The sequence below is a fragment of the Falco punctatus genome (genome assembly GCF_963210335.1).
Source record: "Falco punctatus genome assembly, chromosome: 13".
Taxonomy (NCBI): domain Eukaryota; kingdom Metazoa; phylum Chordata; class Aves; order Falconiformes; family Falconidae; genus Falco; species Falco punctatus.
The window spans coordinates 1,658,755-1,683,098 of record NC_137593.1 but is presented as its reverse complement, the minus strand read 5'-3'; the positions used below and the strand labels follow the sequence as shown (position 1 = coordinate 1,683,098).

Below are 24,344 nucleotides of genomic sequence, written 5' to 3'. Positions count from 1 at the left end.
TTACTATCAGAAATGAAGCCTACAAGACAGCTGTAGACAAACATATCTCCCAACAGCACCTGCATGCCATAGCAGATTCCAAGAACTGGTTTTCCTATTGTAAATATTGCTGGGTCGAACCATGGTGCATCTTCTGCATACACAGAGTTTGGTCCTCCAGATATAATGATAGCTCTGCACAGAAAAGATAAGGAAAACATCAACTCAAATATATTGTTTTAAAATATCTTTTTTTGCTTTAAACATTGACAGTGTCTTATAACACTTTTAGAACTCTGTATATTCTAATATAAATTTTAACACAGGTATCCTAATGTATAGCTTCACTTTACTATGCTACGGCTATCAAAACCAGCAGCTTACCAGAGACTTATTTCATCAGTTCACACAAAGTCAAATATAAACCATCCCAAAAAGTGACTGTACTTTAAATTCCCTGTAGCCATGTGTCAACTCTACAAGAGAAGATAACTAGGATCAAATGCAGAGTACTAGCATTAAGATATATATACTTCATGATGTCTGTGCCATCTGGAGCAGAACTGCATTCAGAAAACCAAATTTCTAGAGCTGCTGAGAAAATGTCCTTTAATCCACCCTGATTAGGAAGTGAGATGGTATTAGCACCAAGTTGTGAATTAAAAGTCCAATACATGCAAGCATGTATGGTTTGAAGTTCACAGCTCACACATAACAGGATGTTAAATCTTTCCAAAATGGAAGAGAGAGCTTTTGCAAAACACGAGGATCTGCAAGACCATGAAACGGCAGAAGCACCAGCCAGTTGGGCAATGCTTTTTGGCCTTGGCCCAGAATCGAACATGGGTGCACCAGACCTTGGACTCATGTACTGTTTATTTCACAGAGAACAGCAAATTTGTAATTCAGAGAGAGAAATGCAAAACCGGATGAGAGAAGTTGCATACAGAGGATTAAATGCACCTAACAAAGCCGCCTTCTAGCATTATTTAGTGTTTGTCATGCAAGTACTAACTGAATAAAATTTGTCTATTTTTAAGCAGCAGAAATGGGCAGTGCGATTACAACACCTCTATCACCGGCAGAAATAATCATGTAGTAACAAGCCCATGTACTAAATACCACCTCTCAACTGCAGTTGTGCAGGGTACATGCTCCCACTGACGCACGGCTAGATCTCCCCTGCAGCCCACCTCCACAGCCCCAGCCTGAGCTCCGCATTTCAACGCGGAGGCACCCCTCAGAGCCAAGTACAGTGACTTGTGCATTGGAAGAGGCAGCATTCATTTATTTTTATGTCAGGATCTAAAGTGAGCTCTGGCATAAGCATTCAGCCGACATAGGTGTTTCACACCGTACCAATCCTGACAACTAGTACCTGCTGTACGTGTACAGGCACTTCTGTTCCACTTGGAGACACAGTAATTTCCGTAACTCAGACACTGCTAGAAAGTGCCTGAAGACACTCAGCATCTGATGGCACTACTGCTTCTAGGAACTCCACATACAGAAGCATCTGCTCAAGTGTTATATGTACAGAACACTATTTAATACTAATTAAAGGAAATTAACCACACCTACAAACAGAACATTCTTACAAGAAGTTGAAAGAGTTATACACTGTCCTATTCAAAAAGTAAAGCCTTAAAAATCAGTTTTTTTCCACACCAATTAAAATCCCACAAAACAGAAAGGCTATTCAATGTGTCCAAGTATTAATGAAAAAAAATATGATCTGAGGGTGAGAGAGGAACCTTCATCTCAGCTGTCCAGGAGAAATTAAAAATAGCATGGGGTATAGATTTTAAAGTTGTAATATAATTTCTTACATATCTTCTTGCATTGGTACAAACATACCTTTCTCTGGTTTACCTTAAACAACTTCCAAAACAACCTGACATAGCTCTGGAAAGCCTGTTTGCAATGGATTAAAGGCACATCAGGAACCACATAAAAATACCAAGAGTAAAAGACATGCATTGATGCCCCAACCTCAGGACTCACCAGAGCTCAGACTAACACCAGCACAGCCCCCAACCACAGCACCTCCTCAGGACCACAGTCTTGTGGAAGCTGCTAACATTTGTCACATTTAGATGAAACTTGTCACTAGAGCTTGTTCTGAAATTATGAAAATCGAGGAGCTGGCTTTTTGAACACAACATGTAAATGCAGTTTAGCAAAATGTTCAACCTCGGTGCCTGTGTCAAACCTTAGCACAGACCAAAGTGCAGCTCCTTGGCTGATTCAATGCATGAGCCGCAACACGGAAGCCTGACTACCCCCATGACACATGGAACATATATCAAAATCCTGCAGTAAAACCATGAACTCATTTTTACAGTGGTCACTGAATAAAAGGCACCCAACGGCTGCGCCAGTATTTGTTGTGCTCTCCTGGATGCAAATGATTGACTGAGACTGTAGACACAGAGCTTACTGACCAACCTGGGTAACCGATAACCTGAAACCACCATCTTAAACCTTGAGAAGTGACCTTTTGAATGAAGAGGGTTTGCCATGTTTTAGAGAACAGTTACTTGGAATAACAAGTCCAACAGGTCTCATCACAAGATTTTGAAGAACATTCAACTGTGAAAAGAACGGAAGAAAAGGCCTTCCCACTACAAACCTGTATCAATACAGCACAGATCTGAGACCAAATATTGTTAGGGCTATGACTCACACCTCAAACCCAACACACAGGAGGACACATGAACTCTTCAAACCAGTAATTAGGCACGTCCATCTTTTACAGACTTGATTGTTGGAGAATTATAAACAAGATCTGACAAGAGAAGGTATTTTTCGCAACACTTCTGAATGAGAAATTCTTCACACAACAGCTACCTGACAGATCCAGCAGTTCCTTGTTTTTCTGTTGTCTGTTTTCAGAAGAGATCAGTAAGTTCCTATGTGACTTACTAAAATATACTGTTTACTGGTTCACTAATTATCATTGATTAGAAAAATGCAATTCTGCAGCAAAGCACTGCCTTATCTGTTGTCAGGCTCAACCAAGAAGCAAACATGCACTGTATTTCTGGATTTGTACCAAACTGACAAAGTAAGGTCTTTGATCATTTGTACACTTCAGGGAATTTATGGGCCTCACATGAAAGAGTGGCAGGCCCTGGTAAGCTTAATAAAACTAGAGAAATGCACAAAGTACTACGTGATTGTGAGACCTTTTCTTGCTGCAAGTGGTAGTTTCAGTTAGTTATTTTAGTTGCTTCCCAGAAATAGACATGATTTACCACAGTATCTTCAGTATCCAAGTTAGTTTTTTTTAAATTAAACTAAGAAAATCGATTTTAGAAACTCACAAGACTTGTTTTCTTTATTAACAGCTACTCTAGTTTAACAGGTAAAACAGCAAGATGATCTAAACTTTTGCAGATACATATTTAAAACACAACCTCTTAAACTATACTTACAAATGGAAATTATTAAAACATCATTAAGGCATGAAGAAGCAAATACACAATTCATATTGTTGCACAAGTGTCCCCAGCAAAACCCAGGTGTTTCTGTGGATAAGCAAAAGATGCAATCATTAACACCCCTACAATGAAAGCTATGGCACATCAAAACCCAGGCAATTACCACCGCTGCCAACACCCAGAGATACCATTAGACTGAAAGGAGAGAACAAGCAGAACAGAAAGGCAGAGGCATCGCAGGAAACGACCTACCGAAACCCTTGTTCTCTGATTGCAAAGGCTGGCGTTTCCAAAGGGAAGATCTCGGACTGGACAAACAGCTCACGCACCCGACGATCTATGACTTTTCCATACTGCGCTCCGGCATCGAGTATGACAACAGCTCCCTCGTAGCGGTGCTGCCCATCCTTGAGCTCTCCTCCGGCGCTCTCCGGCTGTGAACATCACTCACATCAGTGCTTTACAGCAACACATTGCAGACCACAGACTTTAAGCCAGGTCTCTTAAACAACTGACCCGCAAGAAACATCTGCAAAGCTTGCTAAGGTTGCCTGTATGTTAATTTACAATTAAAATTATAAAGGCTAGCCGAGAAACTTTAACTGAAAAAATCCTCAAGTTTGTAAGGACCAGCAGACCCACTGGCAAGATAAAGGGACATACATCAACACAGCACATCCCTCCCAAGCAGGCACACAAACATGACATCCCCATCCCCCAAAACAAACAGGGTTCAAATCAGAGAAGAAACAGACTAACAAACTAACAAAGGCAGAGCTTTCCATAAATAAAAAGTCATATGCCCTGTTCACCACTCCAGCTTTTTCCATTTTACAGTTCCATATGAAACCCAGCACACTGTGTGATAATTAGGAGCATGTGCCTTTTTCTCAAGCAAAACAGGACAGTGCAAAGTCAGAAGAAAAATGTTTTTCCCCATCACGCTGCCTTATAAGCTGAACTTTCACTTAACATTATCTCCTGGAGGGGGCAAAATGGAGAAATAGAGAACAAACATCTCTGCTAAATGATTTTTTGGAAGAAAACCCAAACAAACCAAAACCAACTTTTGCATGCAGCATTCAAGCAGATTGCACATTGGAACAAAGCAATGATTCTCTCTGACCCCATCACATTCAAATTGGTTGCCCAACTTCAGCTAAATCTGAAAGAGGGCTGGAAAATTCAAGGACAAGTTTCTTCTTTTAAAAAAAAAAATTGTGAAGAGAGGCAGCTGTTCCATGTAAGTATCCTTATCAGAGGACCTTCAAGGAAGAACATGAACATAGCCACACTGTAAGACACCAAGAAATTAATGCAGGAAAAATTCCACTGCTTAAAGAAATTGCTTACTCTGAGGGTGTTTTTCTCTTAACTTAAAGCCTACACTGTTTCCTTGCCAATGTAGTTTGATGAAGGGAAAACTGGGAAGGGTTTTACTTCAGCAAACACTGCCACAAAACACATCTTGAAGCTTATGACCGTTTCAAGTTTTAATCATGGCGTGTTGGAGTAGTTCTGCACATTTGTACCAGGCAACACATCCTTCCACCCAGGGCTCACAGGAGGTTCCCACCTGCTGCTCAGGCTCTGAAGGAAGCTGGGGCAGCCTGCAGCATGCCGCAGTATCTCCACATGGGTCAGACAATCACCCCCACCATCCACCAGTGGTCATTCTGGAGGAGCGCATCATCCTGCTGGGACACACTGCTCCCAACGAACACGTAGCAAAAGCTGCCTTTGAGCTTTCTTCCTCAGCTACCAAGGGACACTGCAGGTAACTGTCCTCAAATTAGTCAAGGAAGGCAAGCATGCTGAAAACTTCCAAAGTTTACACTAGCTGGAAAAGGTTTTATCTAAATTAAAGGACATAAGCAGAAAAAAAAATTGTGCTAAATCCCTCAAAAACCTAAATCCAGGTTAAGAGTCAATTTCTTGATTTCCTTCCCTCAGCTGGTAGCTGAGTTGCCCGAAGGGCAGCTCTTAATGACTTCTTAGTCTTGGGTTACGCAACAAAAAGGGCACAAGCTGGAGGAAAGCAGACTTCAGCAGCAAACACCCCTCCAAGCCCCCTGGTCAGATGGAGAGGCCCACAGAAACGTCTTCCCTTACAGTGGAAGAGTGGGAATCACTTTTAGAGTAATTCTGGGCATTTTCACCTAGCAACTTCTAAATTAGCAGTTCATACGAGAAAGACCAATGTCCTTATTCTTTCTTGATCCCATCCTGTGGCAAACACTGTTCCTTGCAGTGCTTTTTCCTATTAACCCTTTAATTGTTTCAGAGCATGTGCTGTAGCTTGTGCCATGATGGGACAGAGCTCCGCAGCCCTCTCTGCTTAGCGCCCAAGACTGTCCACTTCCACCTGCAAGAGACCAGGGTGGGATGTAAGCAGCCCACCCCAGACCCCTGGGCAAGCCACAGGCACACAGCCAGCCCTTGCACAGATGGGTCCCACCTGCCAGCAATGCTACCCACACACTGTACCCTAGCATCTCCCAACCTGCAGATCACTCCTAAGAACCTGCAGAATTGAGTAAGAAGAAAGTAGCACCATTCTGTGAAAGCAGCTTTTACATTTTACAATTTTAAAAAAAAAAGCACGACAACCTAAGTTATAGTTGGCATCAGCTCAGCTGGACCGATGACCAAGTGTTTACATTTGTAGCTAGTAAATAAACCTCATTTTCAGTGCCCTACCCTGAAGGCAGCAAGCTGCTTTGAGCAGTCAGGTGTACTTAGCTGGGCTCAAGGAACAGCTGTGGGGGACACACACACATGAAAACACAAAGAGCTCAAATTTCTATCAGGAGTAGTTTGAGAAACGTTGCATACGGAGGCGTAATTAGGTCTGTATCCCAAATGAACCTGCAGCTTTGTTAGTTCTCCTCGGCGAAAGCAGGACAGTGACATGTACCCCTTGGGCACAAGACCAAACCAGCCAAGCCTCTGCACTGCAGCCACCCAGATGTGAGCGCTCTGCTCCCGAGTGGCAAACCCCACATGAAGCCATCCCCTCACTCTCGCAAAGTACAGCATCATTTTGCACAATGATCAGAGGAACACCTTCACAGATTGCAGCATCAACATTAGAATTACTTCTTAATTGTTTACTCGGCCCTGAAAGATGGCTATTAAAAACTTCAAGTAATAGCTCATTGCCCAGGTTTCGCTGGGAGTCCATTAGTACCCTCCCAAAATCTCAAAAGCCTCTAACCAGCACTCAGGTTTTCCCTCAGAAGATGCTATGGGCATTTAGGCTAAAATCCAGTAGAGGCACTGCAACCATTGAGCAACACTGATCTCCTTAGGGGGAACATGTAAGATCAGCAAGACAACACGCACCTCACAAGGGAAAAAAAAAAAATTAAATTTTTTTAAAAAATCATTCAATTGGTGGCCTAATAACTCACTGCTCCCTTAGATGTGGGCTTAAGAGTAAACTACAGGCTGAAATAGCTCTCCCACTATTACGCAGGGCACTGCCCACTGTCCTTTTCTCCTGTAGGCAACCTTGCTGCACGTCTCCAGCACACATCCAAGCAAGCCTCATCCTGGGAGTTAACAGACAACCATCACCACACAGACTGTGTCAGAGCAGCTTTTGTACTTCTCTTTTCAGCTTGAGTAGAACTGTAAGGAGGTTCAGCTCCGAAGAGAGCCCAACAGAAATGCTACCATAAATTACACAGAAGAAGAGGAAGAAGAAAGGCATGCAGGCAGTACAGGATCTGGCTTTATTTATTTAATGGCATAGTTCCAAGGGTAGAGATTTTGAACCCAAATTTAACAAGGGAAAATTAATTTAATAGAACGAAAAAAGGAACAGATGCTGTTACCATGCAGCCAACATGGCAGTTCAGCCCATGCATTTGTATACCGTATGCGTGCCAGGAGAAAGATGAAGAGGATACCAGACAGCCCAGCTCCTGCAGGGACAGGGAGAGTGTATGGAGCCAGCACCTCTTCCTAGTGTGGATTCTCCAATTTCTAACAAAAGATCTTGTTCCCCTCAGCAGGGGTATAACTAGAGTTCCTTGTCTTCTCCTGGTCTATTTTCACAAAAATGTGGACAACTTGCTATTTTTGAGAACTTCTGCGGAAGCTGGTTTGACAGCTGTCCAGGCGCTGGGGCAGAGCAGAGGCACCATTCTTATGTCCCAAGAGTGGAACTAAAACCAGCATGGAACTTGTGTATGCCAAGAAAAAAAAAAAGGGGGGGAGGGGGGGAAGTCTGTATTCAGCTAGTTTAAATCACAAGCTACCCTGAAAACAACATCATATATATGAAGGATTCCTACTGTTCTCCACGGCCAATGAAACAAAGTGATTATGCCGTCAAAAAGCTGTACCTCCAGACTGCTGTTTGCCTACCATTTCACAGACCCGAGACCTGGAACTGAGGTCCCGAGTGCCACCTGAAACACATCCTCACCTCCAAGCACACTGCCATCGTGAGGATCAGCCTCAATCTATCATTTCAGCCCTACCACTCAGTTACACTGGAAGAAAAAGGCTCCCATCACTGCTGGGTTTTTTTCATGTCAAAAAAAAAGTAAGTTCTATGGTAAGCTGTGGCAGGAGACCTGCCATCAGGCTTGTGTTACCAGCTAAGGACACCGCATACCTTACTCGTCAGTGTACCCACCTAGCACTTCAAACCAAGCTTAAAGGTTCCTAACACCCCACTTCTACAGAATCAGGGAATTTTTCAGCATTTCACACACCCACACGCTTGCAGGATTTTCATTAATGCAATTTATAAAACACATTAACACAGAGAACAGTAATATTCCGGAGTACCAGGAAGCACCCGGCAGAGCCCGCTCCGCAGCGGCAGCCCCCCTGTCCGAGCCCTCAGCCCTGAGCAAACCCACACAAGTAACTTCGGACAGGCCTAAACCAGGAGCCTTGATCTGGCACTTTCAAGCCAGCACAGGTTTTACAAGAGCTTAATTGCTACCCTGTGGTATTAAAATTAAGCAGGTATAAGAACACTTACTCATATTTTTCCAAAGTATAACAGGACGGGATCTCCTTCAAACTCAGGCATTCCCCAGGCCGACACCAGAGCCCCCGACTCAGTATCTCGGGCAAACCTGAATTTGCTCAAGTCGCATGCGGATTTCCAACGGCTGCTGGGACGTGGGCCCCCGCGGAAACCGCTCTCCTTCGCTCCTGTCCCCCACCTCCCGCCAGCACACGCGCTGTGGGAGAGGGGCTTGGCACGGCCTGGCACAGCTCCGGGTGCCACCGCCCCAGCAAAGGGGCCCTCGGGAGCAGCCCCAGCCCGGAAAGGGGGTTGTGTCCATGGTCAGGGAAAGGTGTCTCAGTAGGGACCCACCAAGCACTTAAAAAAGCCCGCCCAGGGTCACGTTTCCTTGCTAACTAGCGACGAACAACGCTACAAGGCTTCTATCCTACCACAGAAACACTCGAGACAACTGGCAGGGTTTTGGTTCGGAAGCTGCGTTATTAAGGACGCAAATTCAACTTCACGAAAGCACACGAGTCACGCTGTCACCCCGGCACACAAGGTGCATTTTTTTTGCCACCATCGCTGCAAACCGGGCACGGGGCGACACCGGGGGCGCGGGGCAACCCGAGGGTCACCGGGACAGGGGAGCGGCCCGCCCGGGGCCTGGCGTGGCGAGCCCGCCCGGGGCCGCGGAGCCCGAGCACGGCAACTTTTGTTTGGAGCCGGCCGAAGGAGCGGCCGCTGCCCCTGCGCCGTGGCGCCCCAGCAGCGCGGCTGGCCGCTGCCCGGACCCCCAGGCCCCAGCTGAGTTTCGCCCTGGGGCCGCCGTAGGCCAAGGCGCCGAACGGCCCCGGCTCAGGCGGGCTCGGCCGCACCCGGAGCCGACCCTCCACAACAACCCAACCCCCTATCAAAGCCCAGGCTGCGGAATTAATTATCTCCCCAGCGGAACGGCCGCCGTGGCCGAGCGGTGCGGGGCGCGCGGGCAGCTGCCGTGCTGCAGGCACCGGCCCCGGCCTGCGCCGCAGGGCCGCCCGCAGCCCCGGGGCCGGCCGGTCCCGCCGCGCCATGTGCCCGCCAGCCAAGGCGGCGGCCGGGCCGGGCAGCGGCGGCACAAAGCGCCCGGCAGGCCCGGGCGGGCGGCGGGCAGCGTCCCGCGGCGAAGGGGAGCGCGGCGGCACTGACCTTGGCGTCTCCGTTGCAGAGGGCCATGGGGGCTGCCGGGGCGCTCCGGCCGGCGGGCAGCGGCCCCGAGGCGGGCAGGGGGAAGAAAGGGCCGCGAGGAGCCGCCGCCGCGATGAGCTAATGCCGCCCGGCTGCGCCTCCGCCGCGGGGAGGAGGAGCCCGCCCGGCCCCGCTCCGGCGGAAGGGGCGGAGCGCGGCGCCGGCGGTGGCTGCGGGGCCGGCGGTGCAGCGGGTCGGGCGCGGGCCGCGGCGGGAGCCGGCCCGGCCCTGTGCGGGTGGCGGAGGTGAAGGGGAGCCCGCCCGCTCGCCGCGGCACGGGCACCTCGTGGCATCGCGCTCCCGCGGCTCCGTAAGGGCACGGGCGGAGGCGGCGGCCGCGGCTTTCACATAGACGCCTCTGTGCGTCCACCGCGTGGTGTAAAGCGCATCTCTGGAGGAGTTTCTTGACAGACCCTGAGCAAGGTGCCCGCACCAGTGGGACTCTCCCCAGAGCCGTTTTAACGCCCTTTCTCTGAACGTTAGCCCTCGCGCTTCGAGAGAGGTGAGCGAAGAAAGCCTCACTACAGGCATTGAAGTTATTTGTGAAACTACAAGCTGGGGCCTGGTTCCACTGCCGGATTCCAAGCAATGCTGTCCCAAGGACAGTAATTGTGCAATGTTTGTTCTAAGTGTTTTAATCGTATTACACCTTTACCCATATTTAAAGTCTTTCAAGGACTTTTAAAAACTGAGCGCTGGCAGAACACATCAAGTCCCGCAAACAGCAGGAGACACGCAAACCGTGTTTCTGAGGGTCTAATCAGGCTGTAACCATGAATAAGGGTAAAAGACTGACACCTCCCCAAAAGATTTATTTCTGCGAGCACGGGAGAGCCGAAGAGCTTTTCTCTACCGATGGAAATAAAAAAGAGCAAAAAAATGCAACTTACTTCTTATTTTTCACCTACTATTTACTGTGTACTTAACTGCTGCCAGCCCGCGGCGGGGGCTGCGCCCGGGCGCTCACACGCGCTGCCTACAGCCCCGTACCGAGCGCCGCGACGGCTGAGGGAGGCCCGGCAGCTGCGACCTCCGCGCCCCGCACCGTGCCGCCGCCCGCGCAACAGCCCAGGGGCAGAGCCGCCTGGGAGGCGGGGCCGGCCAGTCAGGGCTGAGCGACAGCGGGGAGGAGCGGCCACCTGACGTCACTGTGCGGCGGGCCAATGACTGGCAGCCACGCCTGCCGCCGGCGTCCGCGTGCCCGGAAGGGGCGGGGTGGCGGGCGGCGGCCGGGCCGGTGTGCGGCCTCTCCTCGGCGGCGGGGTCCGCTCCCGCCTCGCGCCGCACGGCCCCGGGCCGCCGCCGGAGACATGTCGCCTGCCATCGCGGCCAAGGAGGGCGGCCGGCAGCGCCGGGCCGGGAGCCAGCACCACTGCCTGGACCTGAGGGGTGAAGTGCCGCCCGCCCTGGCGCTCTGCGGGGACGGGCTGCCGGGCGGCGAGGCCGAGGCGCTGCTGCCGCCGCCCGAGGCGGGCTCCCGGGGGGCGCGGGACTGTCGGGCAGAGCTGGGCAGCATCCTGCTGCTGCTGGTGCTGTACGTGCTCCAGGGCATCCCGCTGGGCCTGGCGGGCAGCGTCCCCCTCATCCTGCAGAGCAGGAGTGCCAGCTACACCGACCAGGCCTTCTTCAGCTTCGTCTTCTGGCCCTTCAGCCTCAAGCTGCTCTGGGCCCCCCTGGTAGACGCCGTCTACCTGCGGGGCTTTGGCCGCCGCAAGTCCTGGCTGGTGCCCACGCAGTACGTCCTGGGGGTCTTCATGATCTACATGTCCACCCAGGTGGACCTGCTGCTGGGCGATGGGGAGGGCCGGGGCCCCGACGTGGTGGCTCTCACTGTGACTTTCTTCCTCTTTGAGTTCCTGGCGGCAACGCAGGACATTGCGGTGGACGGCTGGGCCCTGACCATGTTGTCCAGGGAGAATGTGGGCTACGCTTCCACCTGCAACTCCGTGGGCCAGACGGCCGGCTACTTCTTGGGCAACGTCCTTTTCCTGGCCCTCGAGTCGGCCTCCTTCTGCAACAAGTACCTGCGGTTCCAGCCCCAGCCCCAAGGGATTGTTACCCTCTCAGGTACTGCCTGGGTACCGCCGGCCTGTTCGCGCTGATGCTGGGATGGGGATTCTTCTTCCCTGAGCCTGGACCGAAGCTCCATTCAAGAGCAAACGGTGGTTTGGCGCTGTGAACTGAGCAGGTCTGGTTTCTCCCCTGCCTGTGAGAAAGCACAGCCTTCCTGGAGGCTGGCGGAGTCTGCTGCTACATGCACTGAACTTCAGGCTTCTCTGGGCTTGATAGTGTGGGAAACCTGCATTGTCATTATATTGGCTGATCTAAGCACTTTAGAGAGAATTTGCCCTCACCTCCCTCTAGTTTAATGACCATGAAATAGATTGTTGTTAAAAAAATACCCAAACAAACAAAGCTTTGCCTCTTTTTAAGAAGGCATTTTAAGAATATCTCCTTTTGGGAGGAAGGAAAGGGGAAATTGAAAAAAGTTTACTTTTCCAAGGTGGTATTGTTCACTGAAGTAGAGGTGACAAATCTTCTGGTGGACCACTTTGCCTGTTTCTGAAGGAAGGCCTTATTTTCGTAAATGAAGGGGGATTTGGTTTTCTCTTTAATGAATTAAATGCAGTCTGGTCATCCAACCGTATCTGTTACTGTATGAATGTGGTGTTTGGTGATTTTGGGGTTTTTACGTTTGATTTTGGTGGTGGGTGGTTTGGTGTGGTTTTTTTCCAGAAAGTTTATATGCGGTGGTTGATGTTAGGCTTATTATCTAGAAGAGACTTAAAATGCACGTTTTGGTTGCAAGGCTGAGTTTAGCCAGCTCAGCTTATGGGAGGACAGGAAAAACTGGCACCACTTCTGGCTGCAGTCTCAAGGTGACCATGGCTGGCAATAAAGACTGAATTCTCATGGGTTTAGTTTCTTTTCCCTCTCTTACATAGATTGTTCTGCCTATATCATCTACGAGAAAAGGTATGCCAAAACTGAGTTGAATTGTTGTTTAAAGGCTGGTTTTCACTTTCTGTCCTATACCAATGTTGTTAAACCAGAATATCGGTTGCCAAGACTGCTGTACTTATGCAGCTATCACAATTGCTTACTAGTCTTCCTCTTTCCTTCCTGTTGATAACCCTGTGTCAAGTCTATATGTTAGACAGTGCAGAGTGGTCCTCGAAGTAACCCTTGTTTATTGCTTTCTTTTGTTTTCCCTTACTGTGTATATCGTCAGTGCTGGTGTCTCTTCCCTCTTGCTGCAGCGGCACACTGACGTCTTTTACTGCTGATGCAACTTGCAAATGACTAGTGTAATTAAGAGAGTTTGGTTTGTCTATACTTACCTCCACTGTCCAGGTTTTTTTTTTGGTTTTTTATTTTTCTTTGTATTGTTTGTATAAATGGGTTCCTTACTATTACAAGGGTGCTGTCCCTGAAAAAAAAAATATGTCCCAAAACCAACGCAACCTGTTTTAACTTGTCCTGGAGTACTAACCTGGGCAGAGTAAGAAAAGCAAATAACTGACACTATAGTTGCAGGAGATATTGGAGGTTTTTTTGGGGGGTGGTGAAACTGGCTGCAAGAAATGTCTGTTCCCTTGTTCATGTGACTCTGTGCCACAAATTGCTGTGTCCACATTTCTCTTGAAGCAGCTGTAGAGCTGGTGGACTGTAAACCAGCTCACTGACACGAGGAGAGTGATTCTCCAGTCCTAGCACTGGTTGTAACGGGGCTCATGTTGAGCCGGTTCAGGCAGTTACAGCAGCAGAAAACTTTGAAAAGGTGAATAGTTTTCTGCCAGTTTGCTTTCTGAACGCGTCTGTCATGGGCTGAGTGCCAGTGCTAGGGAAGGAACAAGTCAACGCTTCGTGATCCCGAGTCAGCTTTAAGTGGCTGAGAAGCAACAGCATTAGCCGTTCTCATTAACTTTGGGAAATAATATGAACAAATGTAAAACCGTTCAGCAAAACAAATGCTGTGTTATGTTGTTTCAGGGTCATTTCTAGAGGAGAGAATGAGAAATAAATTTCATTTGACGTATTGTTTGTGCTAGTGTGTATATGAGTTTAGCACTTGGCTGCTCAAATGACGTTTTTTTATATATTTTTTTTTTTATTATTTTAAAGGAGGGACAGGGGGTGAATCTTACTGGCTGGGTTTTTTGATTCCTGTCCAATTTCCCAGGCAATCACAGGAATGCCTCTTCGGCATGAAGGAAGAGAGGTAAAGTGCGAGCACAGGAAGAAGGTGCCCCTTCAAGGCAGTTCAAATTTACCTGGGCCAGTGATTGTGGAGCGCCCTTTTTCCTGGGATATGTGTAGCTGTAGAATTACTTAAAGCTGTTGTGACAAAATGCGTGTACCCCCATGCACGCTTTGTGGATGGTTATTTGCCAACCTGGTCCATCCCTGATCTAGTTAAAAAAAACTTGCTTTGCCCCAACACAGTAGTTTTTGTTAGTAACAGGATAGAAGCAGAGACAAAATAGGGATGGGGGGAGGCAGCAGTGGTGGCACCAGGAATTTTGTGCTAGAAATTCCTTGTGTAAACTATCATTTCAAAGTTGTTTTGCTTGTAGCCTGTTAGTGGGCTTTGTTTGAAAGGAAGTATACTTTATATTTGTGCAAACAGCCTACAGCCACAAAACCATTTTTTTTAAAAAATCTGGAATATTATATATGGCTTTTATTATTTTTTGTTTTGCTTTGTTGCCAATCCAGCCATTGCACTGCTGTACTGCAGCTGACAGAGCTGACCTGATCAAGAGTATTCATGCGATGATGTTGAAAGCTATTTCTATTCCCGTCCTTGCGCTGCAGTGATAGTGCTTAGTGCTATTATTAGAGTACCACTCCTGTATGTCTTTTGTAGACAGTAGCTGTGATTATCTTGACTTTGAAAATTTACTTTTTACTTAAAAGTACATGTTCAGGGTACCTTTTTTTTAGCAGGGGAGAGAGCAATCTGACAGCATTGATTATGAGATCTTCCTTACTTTAGAAGAGGGAGAAGTAGCTGCTGTGGAAGCAGCAGCAAATGGTTTGAAATGCCTTTTTTTTTTTTTTTTTTAAACTGAGAACAGTAGGCTTTACCTAAAGTAGTCTTTCTGTGTTTTCTTCCATGCTTCTTGGGCTTGCTCTCTTCCTGTGTGTAAGCAGCAGCTAATAATTGACTAAACCTTTGCACTGTCTTTGCCCTTTCACCAGCCCTTGCAGCTTACTTTCAAGTCACCGTGAGGCTTCTGCAGTTGGTTGTGACCAGGAAAATAAAAGGCTGCTTCTGTTTTAGCCTTTGCATGTTGCTGAGTCCTTTCTTGCCCCTTTCATAAAGGTAGAAGATAAGATTATCTTAGATTAATCCATTCACTAACTTGAAAAGTACTTGCCGTAAAATATGGTTGATTTTTACTATTGCTGCCTTCAAACACACAATTTAGGAAATATTACATTGCTTAAAATAGAGCACTTAAAAGTTGGCAAGTGTAATATCAACTTAAAACAGACATATCTGACTTTACAACTGTGTAAGAACTTTCATCAGAACATCTTTACACTCACAAGCGTAAATCTTTGTTTCCTTCTGATGGTGGATAGATATTATAGGGGGAGTATAGAGCTGAGGGACAGAATAGTTATGTAGCAACACGGTAAATCAGCTGGAGAGTTGTGAATGACTTCCTCTGAAGTTTTCCCCATCTTTTAACTATTAAATGGTTTTTCCTCCTTTATTAGCTTTTAGAGGTTGTATTTGTAATCCTTCAAAATTTGTATTTCTGTTTCTCCTCCAATGTGCTCGCTGTAGTAGTAATACTGAGAACACCAAGGAAGTGACCCGGTTTGCTGCTGCTGTTCTGTCTCAGATCTCAAGCAAACATGTCATTACAGAGTGAGGGGCAGGGAAGAGCTGCGTCAGTCACTGTGTGTAGCTGTGTATGTGGTTTGCTTTTGTTCCTTGTTTTTAGGAGGATCAGTGAGTAATGGTCTTATTCATTTTTTTATTATTATGTTGATATTTTTGCAAAATAACTGCATTTTAGATACTCAGTGACTTGTTAATTTAGTGTTGATGATTGCTGCTAGAAAAAACTTTTTATTTTATTTTATTTTTTCCCTCCAGATTTCCTGTTTTTCTGGGGAGCTGTCTTTTTAATTACTACTACGCTGGTTGCCCTTTTGAAAAAGGAAAATAAGGAATTAATACCAATAAAAGAAGAAACAAAAGGCATCACTGATACATACAGGCTGCTATTCTCAATAATCAAGATGCCAGCAGTTCTTACTTTCTGTCTCTTGATTCTCACAGCAAAGGTAAGTAAATATATACATGAATTGTTAGATGCTGATGACGCTGGAGTCTGAAAGGTTACAGAGTCCCTGTGATGCAACAGTTCTTAGCTTTCCTAGTTCTTGTCATCAGAGTTTGGAATTTTCAAATGAAATTTGAAACAGAATGTTTTATGTCATCATGCTAACCAGGGTTGTACAAAAGAAAACATTTGTTTGAGCTTTTGTGTTTACCCAAGCATTAAAGAGAAGCTTGAGTACAATCTAGTATTAATTTGTTTTAAGACATTTTTAAATAATTAGGCTGCTTTTGTAGTCTGCAGTTAAAAGGACAGAAAACATTTCTTTGAACCTGTATATTATTCCTAGAATCTGCAACTCTGTACAAACTGGGTTTTCATGGCTTCTTGCTGGCCGTTGTGGGTACCAACAGCAGTTACAGCATCAACGTGAATGTGATTGCTATGTTTGATGCTCTTGGTATAGTTTTGGCACTGAAGACAGTAGGAGTGTGCAAGTGTAGAATGTGTCTCAAAACTTATTTGGAAATCAAATCAGAGACAGGAGCGACTTGTACTCTATCAGTTTCTCAGCTTACTTAATACTGAGTAAACTGAATTTCTAGCCAAACTATCACTCAATTTATTTTGTCTAACATTGCAGGTTGGATTTTCAGCAGCAGATGCTGTAACAGGACTCAAATTGGTGGAAGAGGGAGTCCCGAAAGAGCACTTAGCTCTGCTAGCAGTTCCAATGGTTCCTTTACAGATAATACTGCCTCTGATTATCAGCAAGTACACAGCAGGCCCCCAGCCACTCAACACATTTTACAAAGCTATGCCTTTCAGGTAAAAACAAATCTCATTTTATAGAAATGTAGTAATTTATGTATTCAGATGAGTATTGGATTTCTTGTGTAACCATAACTTCCAGATACAAGGAAGTATGTCATAATTTTCATCTTAAATTGAACACTGTGTCTTGTGCCCTGAAGATGATTCATGCAGTGTCACGGGCGAGAAAGCAGAACAGGAGGTGTTTTCAAGGCACGTATACAACAGCGTTAGAGCAGTACTGCCCTGCTCTTATTCAGTGTCAATAGTTCCTTATTCGTGAATCGTGCTGACTAGATCTGGGACTCTCTGTAAAATTCTGTGTGCTTCCCAGTGTAAGAGTGGCAGAACACATGGACAAGTCATTTGGTGCATCTGCTGGATGTATGTTTTACTGAGGTAACTGGAAGTAAAAGAAGCTAAGGTAGGCTGATGCAGACAAGGAGACATTTCGTTTCTGTGTTAATTGTTTTGTACAGGAGTTTGCTTATAGAATACAAAAACAATGAATCCAGCAAATTATGTAATGCTGTTACTCAGTAAATCGTGTAACATGTCTGTAACACTCATTACTTTAACATGTTCTTAGGCAACTATGTATGTTTTCTCCAAATAAAAAACAGTAGATCTTGCTCCAGCTGAATATAGGTGGATATCTTCTGCGTTGCTTTCTAAAGTAAATTTCTGTGTGAAGGGGCAGGGGAGAACACTACTGTAGATCTGGCAGTGAATTGTGTTTATATGGAAGACAGAATTGTTTAGGTGTAAAATGTTTACAATTTGAGTGCTTGTCAGATATTTAATACCTAATTCTAAGATACAAATAGTTGTACTTATTTAGAGATAAACTATTTTTATGTAGTCTATATGTATAAATGTTCAATAGTTGCTTTGTATCAAGGAAACACATGGGAGGAATTACTTGAATTATGAATTATCTTATTCCTCCAGATTACTGCTTGGTCTGGAATTTGCTTTTTTGGTATGGTGGACTCCTAAAGTAAAACATGAAGGAGGATTTCCTGTCTACTACTATGTTGTAGTACTGTTGAGTTATGCTTTACATCAGGTAATGTGCACTTGTGTGGGAAGGGGAGGGGGATGGGGGAGGGGTATTCCATATCGATCAACTAGAGGACTATAAATGCCATTTTCTGCTTTTTAGTTACACTGGAATTCCTCTAAGTCTGACCTGTGCTGTATGGCTATATTTGCTTTTGATACTCTTGCCAATATTATTTTGCCCTCTTCCATGTGCTCCATTGGACATCTTCAGTGGTGTTAGTTTTAGTTGACCAGATCTTTTGTTTCCCAGATGTGTTTTTGTCCACAAACAGAAAAGATCAGAAGTGTGGTGGAGTTGGGAGAAATGCCAGCATTCGACTGAGTTTCATAGGCATGATGATGATCATGCGTATTGTGCAGATCCATAAAGTTATGTGATCCTGGTCCTAGAAAACATACTTTATTGAATGTTTTTGGAGGAGCTTCATAACGGATCTGATCCAAAGGCCTGGAAAACAAATGCCTGATACAGACTGGGCTTTGGATCAGATTGAAAATGTATGCAGAGCCTTAAAAGTATATTTCTAAAAGCAAAAGTGTTATTTTTATATGCTATTTTAGCTGGCCTTATACTTCAGTTTGATTACTTGAGTCATTCCTGTGCGTGTGAGGCTGGGTCCATTTCAGCATGACTTGAGATAAGTGGCAAGGCTACTTCTTGGAATTAGCAGAGAGGCAGACTGCAGAAGTAATTTATCTCTTGTGCCATTTTAAGCTGTTGAGATTATTTTGTAGTTAAGGTTGCTAACTTCAAGTGATCTCTTAGAACAGTTTTTATGGTGGGGGTTTTAGCTGTCATTGTCTGTAACTGCGGAGGCCTTACATCACTGTGGGTTTTCTTACCTCTTCTGTAGATTACACTGTATAGCATGTATGTTGCAATAATGGCTTTCAACGCCAAAGTCAGTGATCCACTGATTGGAGGGACCTACATGACGCTCCTAAATACTGTGTCAAATCTGGGAGGGAACTGGCCTTCCACCGTTGCGCTCTGGCTTGTGGACCCGCTCACGGTGAAAGAGTGTGCAGGGGCCCAGGAACAGACCTGTGGAACTACGGTTGCTGCAGAAGTAAGTGTCGGAGGCTGTGAAGGTCTCTGTTCAAATATTTCTTGATGAAATTGCTTCTTTTAGTATTTTTTCACCTTTGAAAACCTTCATAGTGCATAGCTTGTGCTTGAAAATTCCCACCAATTGAGCTGATTTTCCTGTCTGACAAAATTCACTCTGGTTTTATCTGTACACTCTTACTAACTAACATCTTACCATAGATATGCAGTTGCAGTGTAGTTGTCCATTTGTTTCTGGGCTGGGGTGAAAAGCTGAAGGTAGAAGCAGTAGACTGGTGCCACATTCTCTGCTGTGTAAGGAGGCTGTAGGTGCATTTTTGAGAGTTAACCTTGCTGAGTTCAGAGTTGTGTAGTTAGGCGTGCTGTTCTTGGCAGTGTGTCTGTCCCCCAAGTCCTTTAATTTTGTGGTAGGTTTCTGTTCCTTCTGCGTTTTTGGAGGCTTTCTATCTGGATACCTTGATACTTTCTCCTGTGATGCTGCTTTCTCTCTCTGTCATTGATCTTCACTTTCCATATGAAACTGAGCAGTGTGACTGGCTGCCTTCCCAGTTCTGGGGAGCCCTGTGAAAGGGAACAAAGAACATGCTGTGCTACTGCACACAGATCAAACGGCAGTACGCAAAGCTGCCTGGAAAGCAAGGTTCCAAATTCAGCTCCTCATGAGCGAATTAGAAACTTTAATGTGACTCTTTGGAAGGGTGGAAATGTTTTGGGTTTTTTTTGTTGGGACTTTTTTTCCATACTCATGACTGAGATTTATTTCATTGATGAATGCCAGGACTCTTTAGGATGTGGAGACTGTCTAAATAAACTAAGTGTTTTAGGAGTCAAATATGAGTTGTTTGAACTGGAGTTGCAGTTGTTACTAGTTGCAGAGGGGAAACCACTTTTGCAGTGTGTGCTTTTTCAGCCTGTCTCTCATTGCATTGCCACTAATTAGGTTCCCTGTGCCTGGGCCTCTACCGAGCCTAAGTCCTTCCTCCTTCACCTTGCTCCTCTTTTTCTCACATCCTCCCAGCTGGTAATGTTCCAGTACCATTCCTTTCTTATTCCTGATCTGATCTTGACACGTCTCAGAATAATGAAAATGCTGGCAGAACCTCAACTCAGAGGACTGATTTATCTTGGAATTATAGCAGTATTGATAGTGGAACAATAGCAGAAATTAGAGTGCTATGCTCTTACCCTTTAAATGCTGGAGATTTTGTCTTCGAGTTCTGTGATTAAAAAACATCCCGAGCATGTTTTTCCCAAACATATGCAGCATTTTGTACTGCCCATTTGTAGATTCAGTGTGGTGAGATGCAAGAGTGTAACTTCTTTAGAAGCAGTTTGGATGGCTAGAGAAAAAATAAATATCTTTTTTTCATGGTAGGAAGAACAGCAATTGCACCTTCAGGCCTGCATGAGACAGCTGGACAGTTTCCCTTTTTAGAGTTAGCCCCTTGGGCCAGTGCTCCATTTCCCATATGTTTTATAACATTTCTGTTACTTCTCACACTGACTGTAAGCTCAAAAGCCTCTCTTACTAACTCCGTAAGAAACAAGGAAGAGTAAAATATATTTAATCATAACCAAAAGCAAGTAAAAAACAGTGGGTATCTAATCCCTGCTTTCTAAAAGGTCTGTGTGTCTCTCTCCCAGAGAATAGTTGATGCATTGACTTCTGCTTCTCTGTTTCAGCTCTGCACAAAAGCTGGTGGTTCTTGTGTTACTACCTTGGATGGTTACTATGTGGAATCAGTCATCTGTGTCATTCTGGGATTTGGCTGGTGGTTCCTACTTGGGCCAAAATTTAAAAAGCTGCAGGATGAAGGACAGTCTTCGTGGAAGTGCAAGAGGACCAATTGATGCAGTTTAAATATTGGACGGACTAGCAAGGTCATTTTAGTTTTATTACAAAGACATATCCCATAATCAATAAACAGGAATATAGGTATTTTTACATGCCACATCACTGAGAAAATGGGTGGCTGAGGCGGTGGTATGTTTGTATGTGATACCACTTGCACTCCCAATATGAAAATGTTAAGTTGGGAAAGTAATTGATTAAAAAATGGCACCTATGTACTACATACATATCCCCGAGCTCTAGCTTCAGAGTCATGGCTGCTGGTATAACCAATGTCTGAATTTCCATATAGTGACTATGGAAAAGCTCATTGTGCCATGTCTGTCTACACAGCAGCGTTGTCGGCTAAGTTCCAACCCTTTATTTTCAAACAGAAATGATCTGACATGGGGAATTGACCCGGGGAAGGATGTCAAAGGCATTTTGACTTGTAAGTTAAACATGTTGTGCTACAGAATTCCTTGTGGGAAGAGAAATGTGAAATGTCTGTGGGCTTTGTTTCTTCTCACTTTCTGAACTGTAACCACACATCAAAGGATGAAATGTTTCAGAAATTCTTTTAAATGTATTTTCTGGCTTTTATAAGCTTTAAAGATTTATAAGAAAATATTTTTATAAACAAATTACATTTAATTTATTTCTGCTGTTTCAAAGCATTTTGATTTCCATTCAAGGTACTTTCTTGTCGAAAAAAATGCTGTCAGGTAGGACTTCAGTAACGCACAATACTCTAAGCCTTGAGTCCTGAAGATGCAAACTGGGTAGTGTAGCAGCTAGCAGACAAAAAACAGGCTTCCAAAGGCATGCAGGCCTTCGGAGGGCGGTTTTTATTTTGAGGGAATGAATTGATAGTGTTGGTTCCTCTATGTAACTGTAACGTGAGCATTTGTTTTCAAAGTCAGTGGAAGAAAAGGTGACTGTTCCCACCTAGGGGTAAGAAAAGATGATCAGTGCCTTTGAAAGTGATTTGGTGATGACAAACTTGCCAAATTCCCAGTGAGTCAGCATACTACTTGCTGCCACATAAATCAAACAAGCGAAATCCTGCGGTAGAGCTGCTATAGACATTTAATACTGATGCTGTGTAGTGGAAACATTCCCTTGGCATTTATCAAAAATTACTTCCCTCCTGAGTGCCTTAGTGACGTACAGCAAGCGCACTGTATGCCTAGAGAGACGGCACTTGGACATTGTTGGGTGTATATGGTACATCATTATTAAAAAGGAAGTCTATTAAAATTCTCTTTGAAAGGTACGTGATTTTCTTTTCCATTCTGTGTTTCTTGCCTTGTCAATATTTGAAGTACTGCATCCTGAACTTGGTGTTCCAAGCTCCAGAGGGCATTGTGGATCTTTGTTACTGTATGTTTCAGGGAAAAAGGTAAACCTGTACCAACTTTGACTGACTGAAGGGGTCGTATGGGTGTGCGTGAAATGTCTACATGAGGAGAGGATTAAGAAGGTGACTGGAAGAGGACAGTGTGACCAAGTGCTTCCCTGGGCACTGAAGCCTGTTCCTCGGTCTCCTCCCCTCTCCTTCCTCAGTGACACCCTTAGCAGTTGGGGAAAGCCAGACCCTGAGCTGCACCTCTCCCCTGCTGCGGCCTGCTGTCCAGCAACAGCATATTCTCACAGTTTGCTTCAAGTACAGCACAACCAGTCAAGCTAAATAAGATCACATTGTTTTTACTTCCCAAAATAAAAATCTTCCAATTTCACCTCTACATGAGCACAAAAAGAATATATAAGAATATATGTGAGATTTGTAGTTGAAGGGGGGTGCATCTTTCAGTCCTAGCCAGATACCTCCATGGGATTAACTCTGTACAAGGCACTTCAGTTCTGTGTTTTTACTGGAATAATGAGCCACTTACTTTAATCCCATCTTGGCTACACCTAGAGATGTTTATGTTTACGTTTTCTGACTTTGAGGAAAAACTTTTCAGGTGCAGAATATGGTGGGTTAATTTGTAGGTGTTTTAGAGTTGGCTTTTACTTTGCAATTTTTTTCACTATTTCTGAAGATGCCAGTGAAACTTGTTATTAATAAAGACAGGTTGAGGATTGCTTGTCAGTATATTGGATGATCTTGACAACATCAAAATTAAAAATAAACTTTAAATCAGGTCACATTTCACATATATTACTACTAAATTAAACAACTGCCTCCTGTTTCAAACTGGAGAAACAATGGATGGATTAGGTTTCCTTTAATCTGTGTTGCTGTTTCGTAACACAAGTCAGAAATACTACTGCAGTACCAGTGGCTTAGCAAGCTGCTGAAAAGAACCAGTAACTTTTCTTGGTTATTGGTCTCACTACTTGTTTTTTCCCAACCCTCTTTAAAGTGAGGATTTTTATTTTCTTAAAGACTAGAACTACCATAGTCTTTAAGATATTGAACATAAAATATTAAATAAAACCTTTGAAAAAAGGCAAGAAGAAAGAAGCAACCCAACTTCTTCCTTGAGAACCTCATATTAAAATGGAACTGTAGAAGGTGGGTGGCACTGGGTCCTGGGGAGGTTTTGTGGTCCTGCGTGGCCTGAGCGGGCCCAGGGGGGTCAGATGTGTTTTGTCTGCAGCAAAAGGGAAATGGCAGAAATTGGGGTTTTGTAGGTAAAGGGTTTGTCCTGGTTTAAATTTCTTAGCAGGATCATTGTGAAGTGAGACAGGTCCCAGGGGAGAGGGTGCAGCAGGATGGGGAGGAGAGGTAGGGAATGGCTCTCCCCTTTGGCACCTGTTAGACACAGCCTTGTAGTTTCCGTGCAGGAAAGCCATCATCGTCTGCGCTCATGAGTGTAATTTGTTATTGTTTCCCAAGACTTCCTTAAGAGGCAAATACTGGTGCTCCAAAATTCAACCCTGCAATTCCAGTGCCCAGAGAGAGTGCATATAAAGCAAAGTGTAAGGTCTGACAAGGCAGGATTTTGCACCCACTGCTGTGGCCCCGCGTGGAAATGGCTGACAATCAAACCTGCTGGTCCTGCGTCCTGTGAACTATCGGCGCACCATCGCAACATCTGACGGTTATTGGTTTTTTACAGTATCAACCCTATGTTTTGTCTTTGTTATGGACACTGAAGTATCTGCCAGTGCCGATTACCAACAGTTCTTTGTTTTCTGTGAAGCTGTCTTGTTTGTGTCCTCTGGGCACTGGCAGTGTGGTTACAGGTGTGATGAGCGCTGTTCTGAACAGGCTGATGGCAGAGGGTGTTTGGGTGCTCTTTGATCCAGTAGCAGGGCAGCGAGGAGAGCTGTGTCACTGATGGAGTGGGAAATCAGAGCTCCCTGCCGCAGCGGACAGAGCAGCTCCGGGTTTGCAGGCAGCAATACTGTCTGACTCTTGAACCCCCCACTCTCTGTGAGGCAATGCTATTTATTTTTTAGCATTTTACTGCCAACTGCTACAACTTGTATGTTGGGTATGTTTTCTAAATTGTCATTTAGCTACAAGTGACGCTTTTGCTAAAAACAAGGGTTTACACTATTTCTATATTTATTAAAATGTTTGCATTTAGTAAATAAAGTAAAACTAACAACTATGCTGCTGTCTTTGAGAAAAGGTACAGGGGTGCTATTTGCTTGTCCAACTTATCCCATAGGTGGTAATTTAAGA

General features: G+C 45.1%; 2 protein-coding genes across 2 annotated transcripts in view; one reads left to right on the top strand and one right to left on the bottom strand.

The window, feature by feature from the left end:
* Positions 1-10,257, bottom strand: part of GMPS (guanine monophosphate synthase) — a 29,515-nt gene extending 19,258 nt beyond the window's left edge. The window contains exons 1-3 of the mRNA XM_080410220.1: positions 9,586-10,257; positions 3,675-3,856; positions 60-174 (exon numbers count right to left, since the gene is read on the bottom strand). Of these exons, the coding sequence (XP_080266346.1) occupies positions 60-174; positions 3,675-3,856; positions 9,586-9,612 (324 nt within the window). The 5' untranslated portion in view covers positions 9,613-10,257. The remainder of the gene's footprint in view (positions 1-59; positions 175-3,674; positions 3,857-9,585) is intronic.
* Positions 10,258-10,810: 553 nt separating this feature from the next.
* On the top strand, positions 10,811-22,802 carry SLC33A1 (solute carrier family 33 member 1). Its single transcript, XM_080410226.1, has 6 exons — positions 10,811-11,691; positions 15,740-15,930; positions 16,570-16,754; positions 17,691-17,808; positions 18,659-18,874; positions 20,557-22,802. The coding sequence occupies exons 1-6, from the start codon at positions 10,935-10,937 to the stop codon at positions 20,722-20,724; spliced, it is 1,635 nt and encodes a 544-aa protein (XP_080266352.1). The 5' UTR covers positions 10,811-10,934; the 3' UTR covers positions 20,725-22,802.
* The last annotated feature ends 1,542 nt before the right edge of the window (positions 22,803-24,344 follow it).